The 24,600-nt window shown below is 42.9% G+C and overlaps 1 protein-coding gene across 2 annotated transcripts in view; it reads right to left on the bottom strand.

The window, feature by feature from the left end:
- LOC139280139 (very-long-chain 3-oxoacyl-CoA reductase-A-like) overlaps nucleotides 1–24,600 on the bottom strand; it is a 213,256-nt gene that overhangs the window by 83,173 nt on the left and 105,483 nt on the right. Inside the window, exons 4-6 of one of the 2 annotated variants that reach the window (XM_070899670.1) lie at nucleotides 17,180–17,287; nucleotides 14,156–14,220; nucleotides 9,719–9,763 (exon numbers count right to left, since the gene is read on the bottom strand). In XM_070899670.1, coding sequence (XP_070755771.1) covers nucleotides 9,719–9,763; nucleotides 14,156–14,220; nucleotides 17,180–17,287 — 218 coding nt within the window. Of the gene's footprint in view, nucleotides 1–9,718; nucleotides 9,764–14,155; nucleotides 14,221–17,179; nucleotides 17,291–24,600 lie in introns of both variants that reach the window. The other variant, XM_070899671.1, reaches the window with a different exon arrangement.

Below are 24,600 nucleotides of genomic sequence, written 5' to 3'. Positions count from 1 at the left end.
ACAAAAAGGAGAGCAAAACCCTCATATCCATCAGTGCTCACCCACCAGACTACCATCCCTAGTTAACAGTAATGCCAACCCCTGGGGGAAAGATAAAACATTTAAACTCAATTTCAGGAATGGAAAAAAATACACAGGAAATGCCATGATTGATTCATGGGATGTGGGCGTTGCTGGCAAGGCCAGCATTTATTGCCCATCCCCAATTGTCCGAGAGGATTGCTAGGGCATTTCAAAGGGCAGTTAAGAGTCAACCACACTGCTGTTGGTCTGGAGTAACAGGCCAGACCAGGCAAGGATGGCAGGTTTCCTTCCCTAAAAAAGGACATTAGTGAACCAGATGAGTTTTTACAACAATCCAGTAGCTACATGGTCACCATTACCGATATTAGCTCATTATTCCAGATTTATTTAATTAATTGAATTTAAATTCCCTAGCTGCCGTGGTGGGATTTGAATTCACGTCCCCATATCATTAGTTCAGGCCTCTGGATTACTAATCCAGCAACATAACCACTACACTACTGTTCCCACAATTTCTATTGAAATTCCTAACACAAGGTGGGGAATCAGTGCTTTATATAAAGAAATCAATTCTTGAGACTTCATCCCCTTCAGCATCGGAGTTTATATTGCCATCTTTGGTTTCTTCCCAAAATACATTCCTCACACTTTGCCAACCTTATGCCTGTTCCACTATCGCAGCATGTCCTCTTCCAAGTCTTACTTGATGTTCAACCCTCTCCTCCCCTCTTTTGGGTCATCAGCAAATTTCAATTTCATGTTCCCTCTGCCAATGTACAAATCAGTTATACATAATAAAGAAAAAAGTAGACCCATAAATAATCCCTTGGGTACACCACATCTAACTCTTCAATCTGAGCAACACTCTTCAACCCCACAGCCCTTAGCTTCTTGTCTGTCAACTAACTTTCTCCATGTTGCTATATTTCCTCATACCATATGCTTGAATTTTTACAAGTCTACTGTCAGACATGTTATGGGACACCTTGTACATTACACACCCTTGACCTATTTGGTCACTTCCTCCAAAAAAAAACTATGCTGCCAAAGGTGAAGCCTCAGTACAATTTTCCCCTTTAATTTAGTCTTTACTAAGGACAAAGAATATTGTATCAGGTAGAAAAAGGATGTTAGACTATAAAGTTTGGAAGTTAAGATCTGTGGTCTATGTACATCAGTCTCCAAACAATGGGTATATCTACAATCCCTTAACAATCCAGTCTTGCAGCTTTCCTTATGGAGCAGTGGTGCTAAAGAGCTAAACCAATGGTGTTGCTATCTCGGCTTCTAACAACTGGTGGTGGCTTTCTTGATGCTTTTTGGCCAAAATGCTTCCTAAAGATGCTGAAGTAGCTGTTGACAGTCCATCCTGTAACCATAAATTGGTAGATACAAGGGTAATCTTTATACTGAACCATCCAAGAATAATAATCAGCTCTTCAGATACATATGCTAGTGTTATGCCTTTACTTCCTTCCATAAATGTTTGCTCTTGAACTTTGGTTTTGCACTGCGAAGGGTAAGGAATGATGCTATCCAGCAGATAAAGCCATTGATAACTATGGTTGTCTAACACAGGTTGTACCAGGCTACCACACAATGTTTTGAGCACTGGAAAAAAGCAAGGAACACAGTTCCACACAATAACTGCTTTTGTTGAAACATAGAAAACATAGAAAATAGGTGCAGGAGTAGGCCATTCGGCCCTTCTAGCCTGCACCGCCATTCAATGAGTTCATGGCTGAACATTCAACTTCAGTACCCCATTCCTGCTTTCTCGCCATACCCCTTGATCCCCCTAGTAGTAAGGACCTCATCTAACTCCTTTTTGAATATATTTAGTGAATTGGCCTCAACAACTTTCTGTGGTAGAGAATTCCACAGGTTCACCACTCTCTGGGTAAAGAAGTTCCTCCGCATCTCGGTCCTAAATGGCTTACCCCTTATCCTTAGACTGTGAACTTTGGTTCTGGACTTCCCCAACATTGGGAACATCTAACCTGTCTAACCCCGTCAGAATTTTAAATGTTTCTATGAGGTCCCCTCTCATTCTTCTGAACTCCAGTGAATACAAGCCCAGTTGATCCAGTCTTTCTTGATAGGTCAGTCCCGCCATCCCGGGAATCAGTCTGGTGAATCTTCGCTGCACTCCCTCAATAGCAAGAATGTCCTTCCTCAGGTTAGGAGACCAAAACTGTACACAATACTCCAGGTGTGGCCTCACCAATGCCTTGTACAACTGTAGCAACACCTCCCTGCCCCTGTACTCAAATCCCCTCGCTTTGAAGGCCAACATGCCATTTGCTTTCTTAACCGCCTGCTGCACCTGCATGCCAACCTTCAATGACTGATGTACCATGACACCCAGGTCTCTTTGCACCTCCCCTTTTCCTAATCTGTCACCATTCAGATAATAGTCTGTCTCTCTGTTTTTACCACCAAAGTGGATAACCTCACATTTATCCACATTATACTTCATCTGCCATGCATTTGCCCACTCACCTAACCTATCCAAGTCGCTCTGCAGCCTCACAGCATCCTCCTCGCAGCTCACACTGCCACCCAACTTAGTGTCATCCGCAAATTTGGAGATACTACATTTAATCCCCTCATCTAAATCATTAATGTACAGTGTAAACAGCTGGGGTCCCAGCACAGAACCTTGCGGTACCCCACTAGCCATTCTGAAAAGTACCCATTTACTCCTACTCTTTGCTTCCTGTCTGACAACCAGTTCTCAATCCATGTCAGCACACTACCCCCAATCCCATGTGCTCTAACTTTGCACATTAATCTCTTGTGTGGGACCTTGTCGAACGCCTTCTGAAAGTCCAAATATACCACATCAACTGGTTCTCCCTTGTCCACTCTACTGGAAACATCCTCAAAAAATTCCAGAAGATTTGTCAAGCATGATTTCCCTTTCACAAATTCATGCTGACTTGGACCTATCATGTCACCTCTTTCCAAATGCACTGCTATGACATCCTTAAGTGTGATATGCCATTGGCCAGAATTAAAAAATATCAGAACCTTTATAATCTCAAAAACATTAGCCTCATCAGGTGAGCAAACATGACATTATCTGTTTTGTGAAAGTCGACTCAAAAGTCCTTGCATCAAACTTCAAATGGCATTGGAGAACTAATTACCAAATTTGTTTCAGGAAGTCAAAGGGGGAGAAATTTGGGAGCAGCCCATTTGGGGCGCTAACTTTTAAAAGTAGAAAAAATTAGTGCCAGGCACTAATCTTTTTCTACTTTAAAAGAAATCCAGGGGTAGCACACCAGGAAGGAAGTGCAGTGCTAAATCAGGCGCTCCACTTCCTGCCTGAAGTGCAAGAGGCAGGAGGTGAGGTGGGAAGTGAAGCAGCACTGTACACTGGGCCGTGCAGCGCTGCCGCATCGAGAGGCTCCTTCCCTCCCTTAAGAGCGAAGGACCATTGCTGCAAGCTCTGCAAAATAAAAACTTACCTTCACCCCGACCTGGCGGCTGCACTGGCTGATCGATTGTAGGCAGAGCGGCAACAAACCTGAAAGAGCAGTAAAAAATTTTTTTGAACTTACCTCGGCCACCTCGCCTTTAATCAATCATCGCCCCTGAAGCATCCCGCCTCCCGATAGACACCTCCTGCAGCTGCCGGTATTTTCCCCTACCATGCTGAAGGGGGTGGAACTCAAGTTTCTGTCCGGGCGCTACGCACGGCGATGACGTCACAATCTCTGGGCGCAATGCCGTACCGCCACCGCAAACCTAGCGCCGAATAGGATGGGAGTAGATATTATTGCTACGCCTAATCAGTACCTGGTTAGCGCCCTGTTATCGCATCCCCTCCGATACGAGGGGGTGTGATAACAATTCAACCTGATCACAAAATTAATGTAGGACAGTACATTTCATTTGTGTGTTTTTTTTAAAACTGCCTTTCCTGGATTTATTTTTTGGAGCGGGGTTGGAAAAAAAAAAAGGATTTAATATTAACTGGTATAGATGAGCCTTCACTCCTGGTTCCAGAGCGCTTTCACTTATTCATGGATCTTCACTTTGCATCAGCTTACTTGTTTATCATGTGCCCTCATGTGATATCCCGCGACTTTGGAAGGCAGCAGAACATTACACAAGAATGTGAAGGAGGCATTAACTGCTAAATAGAACAGCAATAGCAAAACGTAGATTTAGTTATTAAGCTTAATTATCTAAAAGTCAGCCATTGATGTGTTTACTATCAGGGGGCTCAAAATTGGCCCCTGCAGATTTTTGGCGCACTCAACGGAGTTGCGCCACTTTTGTACGATGAAAAGGGCGGCGAAAAAATGTCCTCCGATTCTGGCCGCTGTGTTGCCTCTCTTGGGGCTTGGCGCAGTGTGGCCAGTGGATTGGGGGCGGAGCTACTGTCTCAGCACTGAAAACAGTGCCGGGACATCTGCACATGCGCATTAAGTGTGCGCACATGCGCATTAGCTCCTCGCCCTCAGCGTGTCCTGCTGCTTGTGTGGGAGGGACCCGATGCTCGCCGTCCCGATCCCTGGCCGAGTGGTCTCCCACACCGGCCGGGCCCGCTGTGGAACGCATTGTAAGTGTGAAGAATTGTAAGCAAGTGCTGTTCAGAGGGCATTGTCATTTATTTAGAATTTTGTACATCAATAATACAATACCAAGAATGGGAGAGTGTAGATGAACGGAGTCTTGTGTTTTGAGATGAAGGTAGGACTTACTTCTATTTTTTTTTTTAATTTGTTATTGAATGTTTATTACTTCTTGTGCTTTGTAAGTCTTGGTGCTTTAGGGGCAGGTCATCTACGCTTCCTTCTATTTTTTATTTGTTATTGAATGCTTATTTTTGTGCTTTGTTTAGAGTTTTGATATGAAGGCAAGACTTAGTTTTACTTTTTATTTCTTCTTAAATGCTTACTACTTGAGCTTTGTTTAGTACTTTGCAAGGTCCTCTCCACTTCCCTTCCCACCCCCATCTCTGGCCGAATGGTCTCAGATGTACCTACCTGCGCTGATTTCTTAACACGCCACAAGAGTTTTGTGTGGCCACATACGCTGGCCTAAGTGAATTTGGAGTAACCATTAGCTGTCCAAAGTGGCCTAAATGGCCAAAACGGGTATAGGTGGCTGGTAACGCCACCTTTTGAAAAAAAAAACTTTAAAAATCCGAACGAACTCACTTACACAGGCACAAATTGAATGTGCAAAATGGGGATTTTTAAGATACTCTAGAAAATTCAAGTTGCTCCAAAAAAAGCGGAGCAACTCCTGGGCAATTTTGAGCCCGGGGCCCCAAGAGGAAAGTTTGTGTGTTGTATTCCACTGCCCAACAAATGTTTTACAACTCAATACAGATGCCCGTTTCCCCATGTGCAAAAGCTCTAAAAACATTCCTTTTGCTTTAAAACGGATTTTATGGAGGGTCTACGACATAAAATGTGTCCAATCTTGACTCCAGGAAAGAATGAGTGGATAATGTGATTGAAACCCATATCTCTGAAGGAAACTGTAGTGAGGTCAAGATTAAAAAACCTGGGTGATAATGTAGAATGTCTGGGATATTTTGTCAAGGTGGACATTATATTAAGTGGCCTAAAACAATGTAATGAGATAATGTGTTTAAGTAGTTAGTCAAAAATATACATAATGGTAAAAGTTTTGATTACAATATAGATAAATTGTTTAGATTTGTCAATTTTGAGCGCTAATAAATTGACCATTTATCCTGAACTGATTTTAGTTATGAAAAAAAATTAACAGCTGTTGGAATCATAAGCACACAAAGTTTTCAAAATGTCATTAAGCAATTCTCAGGCCGACTTCCTTTGCAGAATACTTTACAAAAACCAAATATTTACCAGCCGATGTCTTGTGGCACTGCTTGCAGAATGAAAGTAGTGTTTAAACTTTGGTCGAAGCGTGTTCTCCCTCATTTGTATTGTAATACCAACCTCATATCTCACTGTCTGGACGACACGGCCAAATATAGAGATCAAGGTTGTTCACCCTGTTTGACAGTAAGGACCTTGGAACGTGGGCATTTTGATAGTCGTCTTATTTTAAAACAGACTATTTCTGGGTCTGCCACTAATAAAAGCAGAATGATCCCATTCCCAACACTTGTATGCACCCGGTACACTGGCCGAAGGGCAAGTTTTCTTCACAGCTCAATCAGCAGCATGTAATGACAGCTAAATATTTTGGTTCTTTTTCCCCTCCCCCTTGGGCCTCGAATTTGCAATCACATCATAGAAATGCATGAAAAAGTTACATCGAAAGAGGACTTCCGGCCCAACCAGTCCATGTCAGCATTTACCCCTCATGGTTGCAATTATATTTACCCACTCTGTTCCCATATCCTTTCAAATAATTTTCCTTTATCCACCTATCCAATTTGATTTTGAATGTTGACAGTTTCTGCCTCAACCACTAAGGCCGGAAGTGAATGCCACGGCCTCAACTCTGAAGTGGCTCCTGCCTTTAGTTTGAAATCTCTTGCATTTAATCATGTACCTATGGCCCCTTATTCTTGACTCCTCAACTACTGTTCAGAGCCATTGCAGCACATTTCACATGCAAGTGGTGTCTTCCCATCTACTTGCTGGCACACATGTCCTTATCCAGTAAGAGTCAAAAGATTTCACCAAATTCCAGTATTTAGATTCTATTTCCAAAGTACTTCTCCCTCTTGGTCCCTTTCTTACTACCTTCCATTATTCCTCGCCTTGTGTATTTTATGTTTTCTTTAAATCTTTAGCCTCTTCCTAGCAATTGCCTCATGCCACCAGTAATTCTGTTTCTTCGTTACATCTGTTCTGACCTCCGCTGACTTTTTCCAAACTGATTTGGCTTTTTTTAAAAAGCTGAAACTGTCTGGGATCAGACAGTCATATGGATCAAGATTCAGGTCCATGAGCAAATAGCCACAAAAAACATATGGGGTGGGGGAAGAGAAAAAAAAAAGAGGGTTGCTAGAGGAAAATAAAAGGGTCAATCCTGGACGAAATGGGAAATTCTAAAGGCAGAATTGTACGTGTGCAAACTGGCAGTGAGGGGTTCTTGTGGTCTGTGCAGGTACACAACCTCAAATGAGGCATTGAAGAGTGTATGAGGAGAGCTCTGGAAATGATGCCAAGGTAGACTGAGGCAAAGACTACTAGCTGTGGAAACAGGAGAACTCAAGCCACAGTCCCCAGATAAAAGGAAAGTTGATGCAGAAAGTGCCAACCTAAAATGGATGTGTTGAGCTATGATAAGATTCACAATTTTGAATGTGTTTATATATGTTACAAAACATAAATGTTAGGCATTCATACCTGAAAGCAACATGGCTGCTGATGCGACAAACAGTTTGAATAATTTAACCAGTTGGTTTTGCAGTAACTGCTTGTTGTAAATTCATAGTTTTGACTAGATCTTTTACCTGTCTAGTGATAACTGGACATTGGAGCAAATCAGAATAATTAACTTTAGTGGTTAAGTGAATCATTAAATTGCGACAGATGATTTGTCATGCTAGACATAGACTTGAGGCTGTAACATGAACTTAAACGCAAGACAGAGACTTACTCAACCACTTGTAGATTAATTTAATGACAAAATACATATGTACTCACTATAACCTCAGCAATGCTGTGACATGCCCGAAAAAAATGCATTATAATGGGGGACTCAGGCCTAGGTTCATACAAAAATACAGTTGAAGGAAAAGAGAGATAATTTTGCAATATTGTATACAAATCTTTCAAAAATAACCTAGATGTTCTAATTGACAATTTTGACAGGAAGCACACTTTTCCAAAGAGCAAATATACACAATGTTATGCTTCAATATTAAACTTATCTATCTTCTCTCCCAAAACTGTTCTATTAAACGAATGCGACCCTGCTCCAAGGTTTAATGAGCAAACAGACTATTTCGAACTGCGCCACAAAGACAGGAAGGCTCTAGACTCAATAAATGCTGTATCTTGAGGCAGAGTTAACCAACCTGAGCTGGCACAGGGGTACAGGAACTATAATTAGCTTCAGTTGGCAGAAGGCAAAAAGCAGAGGTTCCACTGGATCACTGTTCCGGAGGGTAGTTGAAAACCACATTGGGTTCGGCCCCCCCTGTGGTTAAGCCCTGTGGTTAAGTCTGCTGATATTCAATGTGTGGGCTTACACATGAATAGAATAGAATTGAATTAATTACAGCACGGAAGGCAGCCAGTCGAGCCCATGCTAGCTCTCTGTAAGAGCACCTCAACTTGTCCCACTCCCCTGCCCTTGCCCCATAGCCCTGCAAATCTTTTTCCTTCAGGTACTTATCCAATTCCCTTTTGATAGCCACAATTGAAGCTTCCCCCACCGCCCTTTCAGGCAGTGAATTCCAGATCTTAATACTCGCTGCGTAAAAAAGCTTTTCCTCATGTCATCTTTGGTTCTTCTGCAAATCACCTTAAATCTGTGTCCTACCTGATTTTCAACCCTTCTGCCAATGGGAACAGTTTCTCTCCCCATCTGGCCCCCTCATGATTTTGAACACCTCTATCAAATCTCTTCTCAATCTTCTCTGCTCTAAGGAGAACAACCCCAGCTTCTCCAGTCTATCCTGATGAGTCTCATCCCTGGAATCATTCTCAAATCTTTTCTGCATTCTCTCCAAGACCTTCCACAAGTGTGGTGCCCAGAATTGGACAAAATACTCCAGTTGAGGCCAAACCAATGTTTTATAAAGGTTCATTAAAATTTCCACACATTTGTACTCCATACACGAGGGCCCAGTAAGCTTTTTTTTTTTAAAAAACAAAACTGCTTTCGCAACCTGCCCTGCCACCTTTAATGATTTGTGCACATATACCCCTAGGTCTCAGTTCATGCACTCCCTTTAGGATTGGACCTTTTGGTTTATATTTCCTCTCATTCTTTCTACCAAAATGTATCACTTCACACTTTTCTGCGTTAAATTTCATCTGCCACATGTCCGCCCATGTCCTCTTGAAGTCTATCACCATCTACCGCACTGTTTACTATACATCCAAGTTTTGTGTCATCTGCAAAGTTTGAAATGGTGCTCTGTACACCCACATCCAATTCATTAATATACATTAAGAAAAGCAGTGGTCCTAGTACCAACCCCTGGGGAACATCAGTGTACCTTCCTCCAGTCCAAAAAAACAACCGTTCACCACTACTTTGTTTCCTGTCACTTAGCCAATTTTATATCTATGCTGCTACAGCCTTTTATTCCATGGGCTTCAACTTTGCTGGCAAGCCTATTACTTGGCACTTTTGTCAAATGCCTTTTAGAAATCCATGTACACTACATCAACCGCAGTGCCCTCATCAACCCTCTCTTACCTAATCAAAAAACTCAAATCAAGTTGGTTAAACTCAATTTGCCTTTAGCAAATGCATGCTGCCTTTCCTTAAATAATCTACGTAATAATGAATTAGCAGGGTTCTGCTAACACCCAGAGAACCACACCCAGCTTGAGTCACTGCCTGTGGGAAAGGAAGGTGAGAAAACTTGGTGAGAACAGAAAGTAATGAGTTATCAAATTATTTTTGAACTTTGCTCCAACTGATAATCCATTGGTACAATCTCATTTTTAGAACAATTTTAAATCAATAAGCTTATCATTGGTGTAACCTACCTTCAAATATAAAGATGTATAGAATCAAAACTTTACAGAATGAAAAATTGAATTTGTTTTACCTTACAGACTGACATAATGTTGATGTTGAGCATCTTGTTGATAAGCTGAGGAAGAAAAATGAACTTTTAGTGCATCAGAAAAGCAATTTAACATCTCCTTTCTGGATGTTATAGTAATGGGAGCACTTAGATTAACAGAAGAGCTGACTCTATTTACTATATTAACAAGTGAAAAATAGTAACAAATACCAGGATAGCCAACCAATGTCCACCATGCCATACAGAGTTCTTCTGTGACTGAAGTGGGATTGTTCAATGCTTTGTTCAGCTGCCTGGTCAACACATTTCATGCAGAGTAATAAAAGACTGATTAATCACAGCAAAAGTGCCAATTTGGCCTTCATTCAGATTTGGCTAATCTATATATTTTTAATCTATTAACTGCTTATGCTGGCTGTGTAGTAAAATTAGTCCTGCCCGCAGCTATGTCCCAACACCTTTCCCCAAAGGTGGAACTTTCTTTTTATATATAAAAAAGGGAATAAAATTTACCAACCCATCCCCAAATGTTAGTATCTTCAAATTGGCAGTCCTCTACACATCAGCATGAACACATTTTCATTTGTAGCTTAAAGCTGTGAAAAATAGTTCTTTTAGGTTGGTTATTCTCAGGGTGAATGGGAGGGAGAAAAAAAAAGAGAGAGAGAGCGCGCGCGAGAGCGAGAGAGCGCGCGCGAGAAAGAAAGAGAAAGAAAGAATTAAAAAAATATCCAACATGTATAACTTAAATGCTCAGTAATGAGTTTAGCATTAGGCTCTGCTGTTTAGTATGTGATCCAGAATACCCATGGCTCTTCCAAAATGCTGCTACGGACATGAACAGCTGTTTTTCCTTATACAGTTGTGTGTTTTTGGACTGGTGTTTTTCCCCCTCTGATGTACACAAATGCTCTGAAGGTATAATTGTGCACGCAACACAGGACAAGTACACAAGTTGCAGAACTCTAATCAGTGCAAATCTGCTCTAGAAAGATATACAGAAAAGTGCTTTTAATACAAACTGCATGTCCAATCTTTAGGTTCATGAAACACAGAGCTGACATGAGCAGGCAGGTGGTGTTTGGCCGGGGGGGGGGGGGGGGGGGCAGGAGGGAAGGAAGAGAGAGTGAGAGAAAGCAGAGAAAATGGGACCAGTGGCTTGGTAAAGAAGGAATGAGGAAGGGGACGAGGGCAGGGAGGATGGATGAAATATATAATAAAAAATACTGTGATCCAAAATTTGAAGCAAGAAACAATGCAATTCAACTCCACATTAATGAACTAGGTTTCAGAAAATATGTTTGAGCATTCTTCTCCTACTCCTCTATACTCTTTCCAGTACTCTCAATGACACCTACCAGGACAACCATATCCTGCAACTTCCTCACAGATCCTTGGTGCTTGCAACTCCAGGACCACCCTCCCAAATCGACCCACACACCACACGATTCTTCAGCATTTTATGAAAATGATATGAAAGCCAATTAGGTGCCAATGTGACGCATACATTCAAGTGAAACATTGGAGGTGTGACAGACACAAGCACGTGCTAAATAAGGGACTTTTCATAAACAGATCAAGCATATTAAGTACATTTGAAATTGGAAAATGGGATTTTCATACATTCCCCTGCAGATTGTTAATTTATTTTTGTGGTACTGAAATGTATTTTTTTTTTAATGAAGTAACATTAAAATAACAAACTCAGACCCTTTCATTGTGTTAGATGCTACTCAAGCACCATTTGAAATGAAAATGACAGTAGTGATAGCATCAGCCTCACATTTCACCATTTCTGCTGCAAAAGTTAATAGAAAATCCAGAGTATTTCCATTTTTGCTGTAAAAACTTCAGCAGACATGTGCAAAACTGTTGGATTTTGAATGACTGCTCTTTGTACACAGCAGCTTGTTTTATCAATTCATTCAGAAATTTGAATATATTAAGCATTCAGTAGAAATGCAAAAATTGCAGTTGATAAATACAAAACAAAAAATGCAAGATAAATGCACTATACTATGAATGCCAGGATGTCTACTGCATCAAATCTTTATACAATTTGACCACTTGAGGGTGCTGCTCACATACAAATTTTCATCCCAAATCTCGTCAGAATAAAGTGGTTTTCTTCACCATATAGCCCATTTAAGTAAACAATCACTTTGCAAACAAAATAGTAATTTAGGCATCGATTTCATCATTGCTTCTGCTGCCCTTGATGTCTCAAAGTAGTGATGACGTTTGCCCCAATGTTGACAGTTGCGCTTACGTGCTAAGGGACAAGCGGGTCGCATAGGAGTTAGGCAAGCCAAGTAAAGATCATCAAGTGAGCTGTCGATAGCGCAGGGGAGTAAATTGGAAGTTATACAAGGATTTATGAAGTGATATTTTATTCTGTTAGTGGGCTTTAAAAAAAAATTATTGAATTGTGTACAGATATTAAGAGTAAAGACTTGAAGAAAATATTAGTTAGGGCAGTCAAATGTATTATGCAGAGTTTTGAGTGCCCCATTATAGAAACAATTTTAAAGCCAGAGAGAGGGTACAGCATAGATTCACTAAGATGGTGTCAAGGCTGGGCAATTATAATTAGGAGAGGTGAGACACGACCCATTTCCATTGGAGCAGAGTAGGACACGAGAAGATTTCATACAGATTTGACGTTTTGACAGTGTGAACAGTGGTTGGGAAGTCAAGTAATGAGGGGTCAGTAATTTAAAATTAAGAAAATGGTAAGATTAGGAGAAATGTGTTTATACTGAATGTTCTTGGAGCATAGGAGTATTTGAGGCAGAGACAGTTCCATCCTTCAAGAGAAAATTGATAAACATTTGAAGAATAATATAGAGCCATGGAGAGCATGGCAAGGCAAAGGACTAGTTTTAATGAGTCTACCAAAAAGCCAGCAGAGACTGGACAGACTGAGTATGCTCAGTTTGTAGAGCTATTTATTGAGTTGCGAGTGACTTATCTAGTTATGTGATGTTCACAAGACTGAATAAAACCCCAGCTAGTTGGGTTCAGGGGATCCATGATGAAGTAGGTGGTTGTGAGCCTGGTGGCTGAACTAGTAATGTGCAGTGTGATTGTTAAACCTTTGCTAATAAACCAACTAGTTCTCAATAGCAATGTGTTACTATGAATTCTTCAGCAAAGAACCCAGGAAGCAAATACATTAGAGGGGGAAGGTAGGGCCTGTTTAAAAGTGGTCATGTCAGTTGGGCATTGTTCTTCAGCCAATGGGTGAGTCACTGTGCTGGGGGTAGGAGGGGCAGTTTGAACTGGATGAGCCTCCAAAAAAACATTTCAGTGCGCCTGGTATTCCTCTAGTTCCAGACAAGAGGCTGAGTGTCACTTGCTCCAAGTAGGATAACCCAACGTGCTCCACCGATTGATGCGGGGAGGGTTCCACTTTGCCACATACTACAGGCACACAGGAGGCTGAAAATTCTTGCAACTAGCAGCTAGAGTTGTGATAGCTTACTCATCCCAAGAGGTAAACGGGCCATTTAATTATTAGGTACAGGTGCAGCGTCGAAAATCCAGAGTTCTGTAATCCAGGACGATCGATGGCAGGGTCATCCGGAATCCGTAAAATGTTCCGGAATCCGGACCCGCCAGCCTCAGGTCCTCGTCCTGCTCGCCCCACCGCCGCTGCTCTTACCTCGGGACTCCTCGGTCGTCGGCCCCGATCAGCTATCCTTGGCAGACCCCTCCTCTCCCCTTTTCTGACGCTCCGAAATCCAGAAATATCCGAACCTGGGCTCGGGTGTTTCCGGATTCGCGACGTCAAAGGTCCAGAAAGGCATCAGTCCCGAGGGTCCCGGATTCTCAACGCTGCACTTGTATCTTTTTAAGTGAGCTTCACTGTTATTTGGTGATGTAGTATCAAGATTATAAACAGAAAAAAGTCCAAAATCATTCTTTGGAAGGAAATGCTTAAAGCAAAATACTAACTGGAACAAAACATGCAAGTCATATTTGATGCATGTTTAAGACAGTAAACCTGAAAATATACACTACTAATTTAACTTTCTCATTCATTGAAAGAGGCTATTGGTCCAGAACCTATCCCATCTATTATACAGGGCAGTGCAAGTCAATTCCCAAAAAAGACATTCAGACCAGTTAAGGGATTGACCAACTCCACTGAATCAGAGGTGGCATTTGCAGTAGACCCTAAACTGTTGCAACCATGTATTAGCATAACAGGACAATAGAAGATACAAACCCAAACACTAACCTTGGGGAGCATTTGTACTGTGGGTTGGTACGGAGAGCAAATTTGTATGGCATCAGTCTGGGCTGAACTTTAATCCATCCCAAAGATAAAAAGGGCTAGCTTTTAATGTACTGCGCTGCACCACCCAGCACCCCCCCCCCACTGCCCCACCCCACTACTTTTCTTTGAGGGAAAAGACAGAGAAAAATCAATACCTCAAATATTAGAACACTTACATTGTCAAGATCAGGAACATCCAGGAAATATTCCGGGTAGTTGTAAGAAATTCCCACATTGTTCACTGAAGAAAATTAAAATACATTAGGTTACATTGAATTGATTCAAAATTATTGCCAATATTGCCTAATGGGAAAGGAGAATGGAGATTCAGTGGCATGAGAACAAATCAGATATCCCCTTTCTTGTTTTTAACTCCATTCATAGCTTACAACAACTGGCAAGCAGAACTATAGACATGATAGCTGGCATTGGTTACTCAAATGAATATAAAAGACAGATCTCATGGAGCTTACATGAGTTTTCCTTTCCGAAAAGCCAACATCATTCTCACAACAAGGAATCACTGATTTATGAACAGCTCCACGAGTCAAAGCTTTATGTACGATCATCATCATCATCATCATCATAGGCAGTCCCTCGAAACAAGGATGACTTGCTTCCATGCCGAAAAGGGTGCTTCGATGAAGGACCTAATATTCTGGATCTCTTGAAGGGTGGAAGATGCCTGTGCATGGATTTTAAAAAAAACTTGTGGTGGCCGTTGCACACCAGCCACCATACGGGCTTGACAGAGCTAGGTCTTGGTCCAGTAGCAAGGATTAACCAAGACGACTGGAGACCAGCTCTGCTGCACGGACCTAGTGCACACACACATCGCAGTGTGGGCTGGTCAGTGTTGCCCCTGGGCCCTCGCCTCTTCTGGACCCCGGACTTTTGCCTCTCCTGGGCCCTCATCCCTCTATGAACTCTTGCCGCTCCTTTGCCCCGACCTCGCCACTCCTGCTGTACCTGCCCGCACTGCAGTCAGCCGTCGCCCTCCTGCAGCAGCACGCGCTGCTCCCTGCAGCAGCATGCTGCCACACACTGCCCCCTCTAATGGCCCCTTGCAAGCCGGGACCGTGCCGATTTCCGGGCCGGGCCGCCTTATGTCCATACAGTCTTGTTCACATACAATATTGCCATCATCCCACATGCAAAGGTGAAAGAAGAGAATCAAGAGATTCTGTTCCTTTAAGAAATTCACATCATTGTACTGCTATTTAAGCTGTACATAAAATATTCCATTTTAAACAGCATGTGACTTCATTAATTGCTGAATAAAACAATCAGACGTTGGTAGAAATGACATGGTGGGTGTAATCTGCGTGATAAAAAACAAGACATAGTGGGTTCACCATCAAGACATGCAGGCTAAAGAACCCTTCAACTCAAATAAAATCTTGCAACTATTTTTGCAAACCCAAGTAATTTCAGATAACGCAAGCAGAGGTTGAAACAGCTCGGACACAAGATTGTCCATCCAGCTGTCAAGTCCTGGTGACAAGCAAATATAGCAGCAACTACCACGTATCACACATTGTTGATGTCTCCTTGAGCACCAATGTTGGATCTGCAATTGTGGCCAATTGGACAAACCTGAACTATCCGCTTAGGCAGGGCAGCAATGCCTCCTTGACACCACCTAATCTTTACAAAGTGTTGTCAGCAAGACTGGAATTGCCGTGAGCAGACATATCAATTGGGATCAAATACATATCAGCTATTCAAAAACTCTGACCAAAGCAGAAATCTGTGCCTGCAGCCAATTTATTTTTGCATTTTTGGTCAAAGACATGGGGCTAGAATTTGCATTGGCTCACCGCCCGGTGGTATTGACCATTTTGGGTAATAACCAGGTCAGCGAGAAACTGCCCATCTGAGTTACGCTGGCGGTTTCGAAGTACCGCTGGGGAGCGGATCACTAGCGTGCACCGTCCACAGATCGTCATGGCGTGATGTTTGGCTCAGCGGTGTCCCATAGGCAAGTATAAAAAAACGCCCACGAGAATCAGTGGAGCTGGGCGGCAGGTGAGTAGCTCTAAGAAAAAGGTAAGTAATTGTTTATTTTAAAATGATGCTGTAGTGATTTAAGTTAAAAGGGTCTGAAGAATGTTATGATTTTTGTGTGTTATGTTTCTTGAATAAATATTTAGTGTTTTTCCCCTCCTCGGGGTAAATTGATTAAATATCGCCCATTTTTTTTAAGAACCGCCCTATCGACCCAAAATTCACCTTTTTCGCTGAGAATCGGGGTGCAACGCCCATTTTATTTGAGGGGGGGGGGGATTTTTCACCGGTGATAATCTTGGGAATCTTAGCCTTTTTTGGGTGGCAATCAGGCGCTGGCGGATTGTTAGGAAATTCTAGCCCATGGACATTTAAATTGCACACTTGCTACGGGTGTTAACTGATCATAGATAGAAAGCAGTGTAGAAAACGGAGATTTAACAGAATTGTGATTGATGTAAAGCAAGGTAATCCCAAGGACCCCAACATCTCCCTCCCCAGATGAAAGTTAGGATTGGTGTCACTGGGTCTGTTGATCACATGAGTAATCACTGCCTCTATATCTATTCTCCATCTGACCTCCTCGATGGCACTTGAAGCCTCTCTGAAGTTGATGCAGCCAGCATGAGAAATCCTGTTCTTCAGGACAGCCTTCCAAACAAGATAGTCACATATAAGCCTTTTCTGGTTTTCATGCATCAGCTTTGACATTTTATGCCTGGCAAAAATGTCTATTTTAAAAGAGTTTGAAGATTTGCGACATCACTAACACATGCCAAGTTCAAAATGATGCCCTACCAATTGCTCCATGAATTTATCCAGTGTTGACTAACAAAGCAACATTTTTTAAAAGCTTGCCAAAGCAGAGTGAAAAAAAAAAATCAAAGATTGTTACAATTCTACAATTTTCAGTGAATAAAACAATGAACTTTATCTGCTGTGTGTAGACTGCTTTCCGACTGGGGGTGGTGGCAGGGATGGGGTGGTGGAGAAAGACAGGTGTGAGATCTTGTGAATGGAGGAAACTCAACCAAAGCATAACATCCCATAGTTTTAAAACAATGCCCCATTTTTAAGAAATAATTAAATCTTTGTTTGCAAATATAGACTATACCCAGAGTCAAGGCTTTGGGCATTACAACAAAAATGCAAGAGTGTCAGGAATTGCAACTACTTTATCCTACAATACATACCCAGGACACCTATCTCCAGTCCAGCCAGACCAGCCTCAATAATCTTGTAGATCTCAGCTCCTTCTCCAAAATCCACTGTGATAGTCTTTGTTTCAACTTGGAACTGTTCTTCTGGAAGACACAAGAATATTTATGCACACTACAACTTACTCAATGGCTGCAGAATTACACCATTTTGAAGGAACAGAAGAAGCTAGTTCAAGGTACATGAACCAAATTGCTGTTACATGAACTTGGTCTACACCTCAGTTCTTTTAGGAATTGTTTAGATAATTTCCCAAACAAAATAGCTAGTTTCAAATGTTTAAGTATCTAAACTGTAATGGTAAATAACATTTTAAAAGCAACACAACCTTTCCAACCTACTATTCATTGATGATTTTCAAATGTCTAATTATTGAAGATGTAAATTGGCACAGGTAGACACTCAATGGTGTTAATAATTACAATTATGCAGAGTGGATGTGAATTAAAGGAAGAAAATTCAAAATTAGCCAATTGGTGCTGTTGGCAGATTTCCGACGGTTACGGTCACAACAAAGGGTTGTTAGTCCTGCAATAATAAACTGCGTGATACAGGCCGAGCGGGTTTAAACAAGCTTTAATATACATTGACTAATAACAGTATTGTTCTACATTACCTTAAATGACAAGCAATTAATACAAGCTGCTTCCTTCATCAAGTCCAAGGTGATCAGACTTGCAGCTTTGTAGGGCTACTGTTAAGGTGAAAGGACTTCAGACTGTCCACGCGAGCACCAACTGAGGGAACAGGTTCTACCCTTGTACAGGTTGAACCTCCCTTATCCAGAACCACTCCTCATCCAGAACCATTCCCGGCCACCGGGTGACGCATGCACAGAACTCCGACATGAACAAATTGAAGTCCTTCGTCACTGGACTCCTTCAATCACTGGCCTGACCCCACGATCCACCGCCCTCCCACCCCCTCCCCACGATCTCTCTGCTGCACTCGCAACCCCAATATCCCCTTGCTCAGTACCTGTACTATCCAATTTAACATGACCACCCCTCATCCGGAAAAAATCCCTTATCCAGAACAGGACAGGTCCCAGATAAGGGAGGTTCAACCTGTACTATTCTTCTACCTTGAGCTGCATGTACTCATAACAATATCCCACTAAGCTGATTTTATGCTGAGGTGTTTCTGCACATCCTCAAATTCTGCCTTATACTTTGTTTATTCGACTCAAATGCATAGGCCAGTCTCTCTACTTATGGCCTGGCAGGCCTCCATAGTACTGACTGACGGCACTGAAATACTGCTAAGGCAATCAGTTGCTTTGGTATGGTGTTGTCTTAACTGCACCCCTTATCTCTGCCCGATTTTCATGGCTCAGCTAGTTTTGTTCAGATGAAAAACTTCCCTCTAGCACCGCTCCCTCACCTTTCGCCACATTGAATCTCTGGCTAAAATGCTGGAACAAAGCTGGGATACTTGACTATTTAAACTATTTCAAAATATTCTAATAGATGCACCATGCGATGGAAGAATTGGGAATTGATTTACCGACATGCCTTGCGTGTAAGGATTGGGGAAAAATTAGATGCATCATGAAGCTACAATGAGTAAGCTCTTAAAGGGACTCTCATCCATATGATTTTCCATTCCCCATATCCAAGCAAACAAGGAATAAATACCTTCCCAAAACATTGGGGCCAAGTTTCAGCCGGAGTTGCTCCTGTTTTTTTGGAGCAACTGGTTTAGAATGGAGTATCTTAGAAATTGCAATTCTCGGCATTTAGTTTGCTCCAGTTCTAGTCAGTTAGAACAGTTTCAGTTTGCTTGTCTGGCCACTTACGCCCGTTTTGAAAGTTTAGGCAGTGATTTAGAATGGAGTAAGTGTAGATTTCTGTACGCTCAGAAAAACCTTGCCTACACTTAAAAAAATCAGGCGGTTACAAATCAGGCGTAGGGAATGGGGGGGGGGGTGGTTTAAAAGGGAAGTTTACTAACATTAAACACTTCAGTTTTACAAATAAATAAAGAGCCATCAATAAAATGATAAATACATAAAAAAAATTAAAAAATCAAATAAAACAAACATTTTCTACTTACCGACTGCAGCACTGGGAGCCCTCCAACAGCGTGCTGGGACGGGGCCCCCCCCAGTGTGTCTCTATCTCTGTCGTGTGTGCCTCTCTCTGTCTGTCAGTGTCTGTTTTTCTGAGTGCGGGGGGGGGTGGGTGGGGAAAGAGGGAGGGAGGGGAGGGGCCGGGCCCAGCCCAAGACTTGATTTAAAAAGGTCAGTGGCCGGGGGTCAGGTCAGGAGGAAGCAGGAGCTGGGCGTGGGAGGTGCAGCCTGATCCACGCAGCCCCAGTGAGGCCATTCGGCCAGGGCTAGGGGCTGCGTGCTTCGGGCCCCTCCCACACAGTTTTGGGCACCTGGAGCTACTGCACATGCGCGCCAACTGTAGCGCGCCTGTGCAGAGGTCCCGGCACTGATTTCAGCGCAGGGACCTGGCTCCACCCCCCCACAGCTTGTGCTGCGCCACGCCAAGCTCGAGGACCTGCAGGGAGCCAGAGAATTGGTAAGTATTTTTTAGGCGCACTTTATGGCGCGAAAAACGGGCGTCCAGGTCGGAGCTGCGCCGTTCTAGGCGCGGCCCGAAACTTGGGCCCATTAAGTGGCAAGAATTTATTTGACATCAAAACTTGCCTTCAATTCACTCACCCATAATCATATTGGGTGGTTTATACTGCAAGACAAAATAACAACCCACCTGCTCAGCCACTTATATTTGCTTTCGTTCCACCAATACAGATTTCATACTGTTGAAAATAGTTAACAATCATTTTCATTTAAAGAACGGTTGGCAGGAGTCAGTGCATTCCAGGCCTGAGCATACACCAGATTCCATCAGCAGTTATGTGTCCATTGAGAAAACAGAATCTCACCAGTTGGTATAGTTCAAATATTCAAGTGTGTGAAAGATCACACCAAAATCCCATTGTAGATGCACCACATAACATGATACTCATCACAATAGCTTCTATTTATAATTGAAAGTAAAACGAGACTTACTTTGTTTGTGAAAAGTAGTAAAGGATGAATTTTCGCACTTCTGAATAAGGCTTGTAAGATAAACTGTTCACTACACTAAAGCTACTGTATACCATGCATTCAAGAACATTTGTCCAAAAACCTAACCAGATGCTGGAAGGTAATGTGCCTATAACACTTGAACAAGGCCTAAATTGACATGTAATGCCAGTTTAATAAGTATACTTTATAGGATAAAGCCCTGAACACTGGGTGTTTATGAAAAGAAATGTCTTGAAAAAGCCACATAAGCATACTGCGCTTATAAAATGCTCAGCCATTTCAAATATTGCACACATACAGCAGCATCTGACCTTTTCTGAACAGCTGTTTATTGATAGCCATATTCCTACAACCAGGTGAACTATTTTTATACGCTTGTGATTTAATCTTCACGATGGCACTAACCAATAGTAAGCTAAAAAAGGTATGGCATGTCATTTTAACTTCACCAGATTGTCCATCTACCATTGTTTACTTTTAGTGACGTCATCTCTTGCAACAACTTCAACAGTTAAATTATTTCAAATTGAAACCAGGTAATGTTCTATCAGCCTATAATTATGTAGGTTTAAAAAAAAGACAGCACCCATTTCTACAGCTGGAAAGAAAGGGACTGAGGACTATTGACAATATTAAAAAGCCACCTACAATCTCATCAAGAATGGGTAAAATGAGTTTAAAAGCACCAAATCACAGGGAACTTTGATCATTCACAAACCTTGCCTGTATTTTCCATTTATACAAGTGAGTAATTCATAAATATATTTCCTGCTTCCATCAGCCTTGGTTCCATTCACTTGTAAACATTCACGATAATGCTCTTCTCCATTCATGGAGAATGTAAATCCAGTTCAGTGAAAAATGTTCGAGAATCCAAGTTAATGCCAGCAACAGTCCCATAAAATCACACTTTAAAATTCCCTTGGAAGCTCTTCCACTTACTAACATGTGAACTACATGAGACTTCATGATTGCAACAGTATTTCTTTAGCACACAAACCAAAGATGAGAGAGAATAAGTAGTAATGTAAATTTTACTATCAGATGTATTACACAAGAACTTAAGAATTACGAGCAGGAGTTAGCCATATGGCCCCTCGAGCCTGCTCCCCCATTCAAAATCATGGCTGATCGACCACCTCAACTCCACTTTCCTGCCCTATCTCCATATCCAGTGATTCTTGGAGTCCAAAAATCTGTCTACCTCAGCCTTGAATATACTCAATGATTCAACATCCACAGCACTTTGGGGTAGAGAATTCCAAAGATTCACAAGCCTCTGATTGAAGAAAATCCTCATCACAGTCTTAAATGGCTGATCCCTTATCCCGAGTATATGCACCCTAGTTCTTGACTCTCCAGCCAAGGGAAACAACCTCTACCTCGTCAATCCTCCTCTGAATCGTGTGCTTTAATGAGATCACCTCTCATTCTTCTAAACTCCAAAGAATATAGGTCCAAACTACTCGATCTTTCTTCATTAGGACAACCCTCTCATCCTATGATCAATCTAGTAAACCAAGGTGCGCCGCCTCTTAGGCAAGTATGTCCTTCCTCAGATAAGGAGACCAAAACTGTGCACAGTACTCCAGGTGTGCTCTCACCAATGCCCTGTGCAATTGTATCAAGACTTCCTTACATTTGTACTCCAACAGTAAAGGCCAACATGCCATTTGCCTGCTCTACCTGCATGCTAATTCTGTTTCCTGTACTAAGACACCTAAATTTCTCTGAACACCAACATTTAATAGTTTCTCACCCTTTAAAAAAATATTCTATTTTTCTATTCTTCCTACCAAAGTGAATAACCTCATATTTCCCCACATTATATTCCATCTGCCACCTTATTGCCCACTCACTTAACCTGTCTATGGCCCTTTACAGGCTTTGTTCCACCTCTCAGCTTACTTTCCCCTCTAGCTTGGTCTAGTTAGCAAACTTGGACACATTGTAAATCATTGGCAATCCCTCAAAATCGAGGAAGACTCGCTTCCACTCCAAGTGAGTTCAGGTGACTGAACAGTCCAATATGGGAACTACAGTCCGTCACAGGTGGGACAGACAGTTGTTGGAGGAAAGGGAGAGTGGGGCATCTGGTTTGCCGCACGCTCCTTCCGCTGCCTGCGCTTGTTTTCTGCATGCTCTCGGTGATGAGACTAGGAGGTGGTCAGTGCCCTCCCGGATGCTCTTCCTCCACTTAGGGCATCTTTTGGCCAGGGACTCCCAGGTATTGGTGGGTATGTTGTACTTTATCAGGGAGGCTTTGAGGGCGTCCTTGAAAAGTTTCCTCTGCCCATCTGGGGCTCGCTTGCCGTGTAGGAGTTCTGAGTGGAGCACTTGCTTTGGGAGTCGTGTGTCGGGCATGCGAACAATGTGGCCCGCCCAACGGAGCTAGTCGAGTGTGGTCAGTGCTTCCACGCTGGGGATGTTGGCCTGATTGAAAACACGGACGTTTGTGTGTCTGTCCTTCCAAGGGATTTGCAAGATCTTGGAGACATCGTTGGTAGTATTTCTGCAGTGATTTGAGGTGTCTACTGTATATGGTCCACATCTCAGCTGTACAGGAGGGCGGGCATCATTACAGCCCTGTAGACCATAAGCTTGGTGCCAGAGTAGAGTGCCTGATCTTTGAGCACACTTCCTCAGGCGGCCGAAGGCTGTGCTGGAACATTGGAGGCTGTGTTGAACCTCGTTGTCTACGTCTACCCTTGCTGATAATAGGCTCCGGAGGTATGGAGGAGCTCCTCCCGGAGTCATAGTGCAGATTCCGTCCACCACGGGGTACAATGGACATGATTTTTACGACGCGACAACGGCGAGAGAGATGCCGGGAACAGCACCAACCCTTGTACATGGCCGCCTTTCACTTTACAAAGGCCTTTGACACTTAACCGTGAGGGATTATGGAGTGTCGTCCTCCATTTCGGCTGCCCCCAAAAGTTTGTTGCCATCCTCCGCCTGTTCCACAACGTGATCCTGACCAACGGATCCATTACAGACCCAATCAACATCCGGATTGGGGTCAAGCAGGGCTGAGTCATCACGCCAACCTCCTTCTCGATCTTCTTCGCTGCAATGCTCCACCTCAGTCAACAAGCTCCCTGCTGGAGTGGAACTAAATCATAGGCAGTCTCTTGTTAAGAGTGGAAGCAATTCTTCGATTCCATGAGTTCTTTGGTTCTCCTATTGGACTGTACAGCCACCTTAGTCTCTGTCACAGGTGGGACAGAGTTGTTGAGGGAAGGGGTGGGTGGGACTGGTTTGCCGCATGCTCTTTCCACTGCCTGTGCTTTATTTCTGCAAGCTCTCGGCGACGAGACTCTAGGTGCTCAGCGCCCACCCGGATGCACTTCCTCCACCCAGGTGTCGGTGGGGATGTTGCATTGTCAGCCTGTCTGATTTTATCCCTTGTCCATAGACACTAGTGACATTTGTAGATATCTGCCCTCACTGAGAAGTGCTGCAGATTGAACTCTGGTCCTTCCTGGTCTATGTGGCTCAATACTTCAACAATCCATTACAAGTCTATGGTGTGAGGACTGTGGAGATGAGTGACCTCTGTGATTACAGTGCATAATGTGTGTAAAGTCAACAAGGAAATCTCACCTGATGGTAAAGGGGATACACCTGTGCCCAGTGTCCCTGTTTCAGAAATCCAGGAAGGTGGGAGAAGGAAGAGAGAAAATGATAACATTTGAATGGTTCAAGCCTCAGTTTTCCAGTTTTAATGATGGACGCTAAGAAAGGCTCTGATTATCTGCTGGAGTGGTTACAGCAGCAGGGGGATCAAGGGGTATGGTGAGAAAGCAGGAATGGGGTACTGAAGTTGCATGTTCAGCCATGAACTCATTGAATGGCGGTGCAGGCTAGAAGGGCCGAATGGCCTACTCCTGCACCTATTTTCTATGTTTCTATGTTTCTATGTTTTCAGGGGGGCTTTGGAGGGAGGGTGTTCTTGTAACATTTCCGCTGCCCACCTTTGGCTCGTTTGCCGTGAAGGAGTTCAGAATAGAGTGCTTGCTTTGGAAGTCTCGTGTCAGGCATGCAAACTGTGGCCTGCCCAGCAGAGCTGATTGAGTGTGGTCAGTGCTTCAATGCTGACTATGTTGGCCTGGTCGAGAACGTTAAAGTTGGTGCGTCTGTCCTCCCAAAGGATTTGTAGGATCTTGGAGACATCGTTGGTGGTATTTCTCCAGAACGAAACTAAACTATAGAACCAGTGGGAACCTGTTCAACCTTCATTGCCTCCAGGCCAGATCCAAGACCGTCGCATCCTCTTGTCGAACTACAGTTCACAGATGACGCTTGCGGCTGCGTGCAGTCAGAGGCTGAACTCCAAGTCATCATCAACAT

Source organism: Pristiophorus japonicus, chromosome 14, assembly GCF_044704955.1.
Source record: "Pristiophorus japonicus isolate sPriJap1 chromosome 14, sPriJap1.hap1, whole genome shotgun sequence".
NCBI classification, from domain to species: Eukaryota; Metazoa; Chordata; class Chondrichthyes; family Pristiophoridae; genus Pristiophorus; species Pristiophorus japonicus.
Note: the sequence above shows the minus strand (reverse complement) of the source record. Positions and strands in the feature narration are given on the sequence as shown.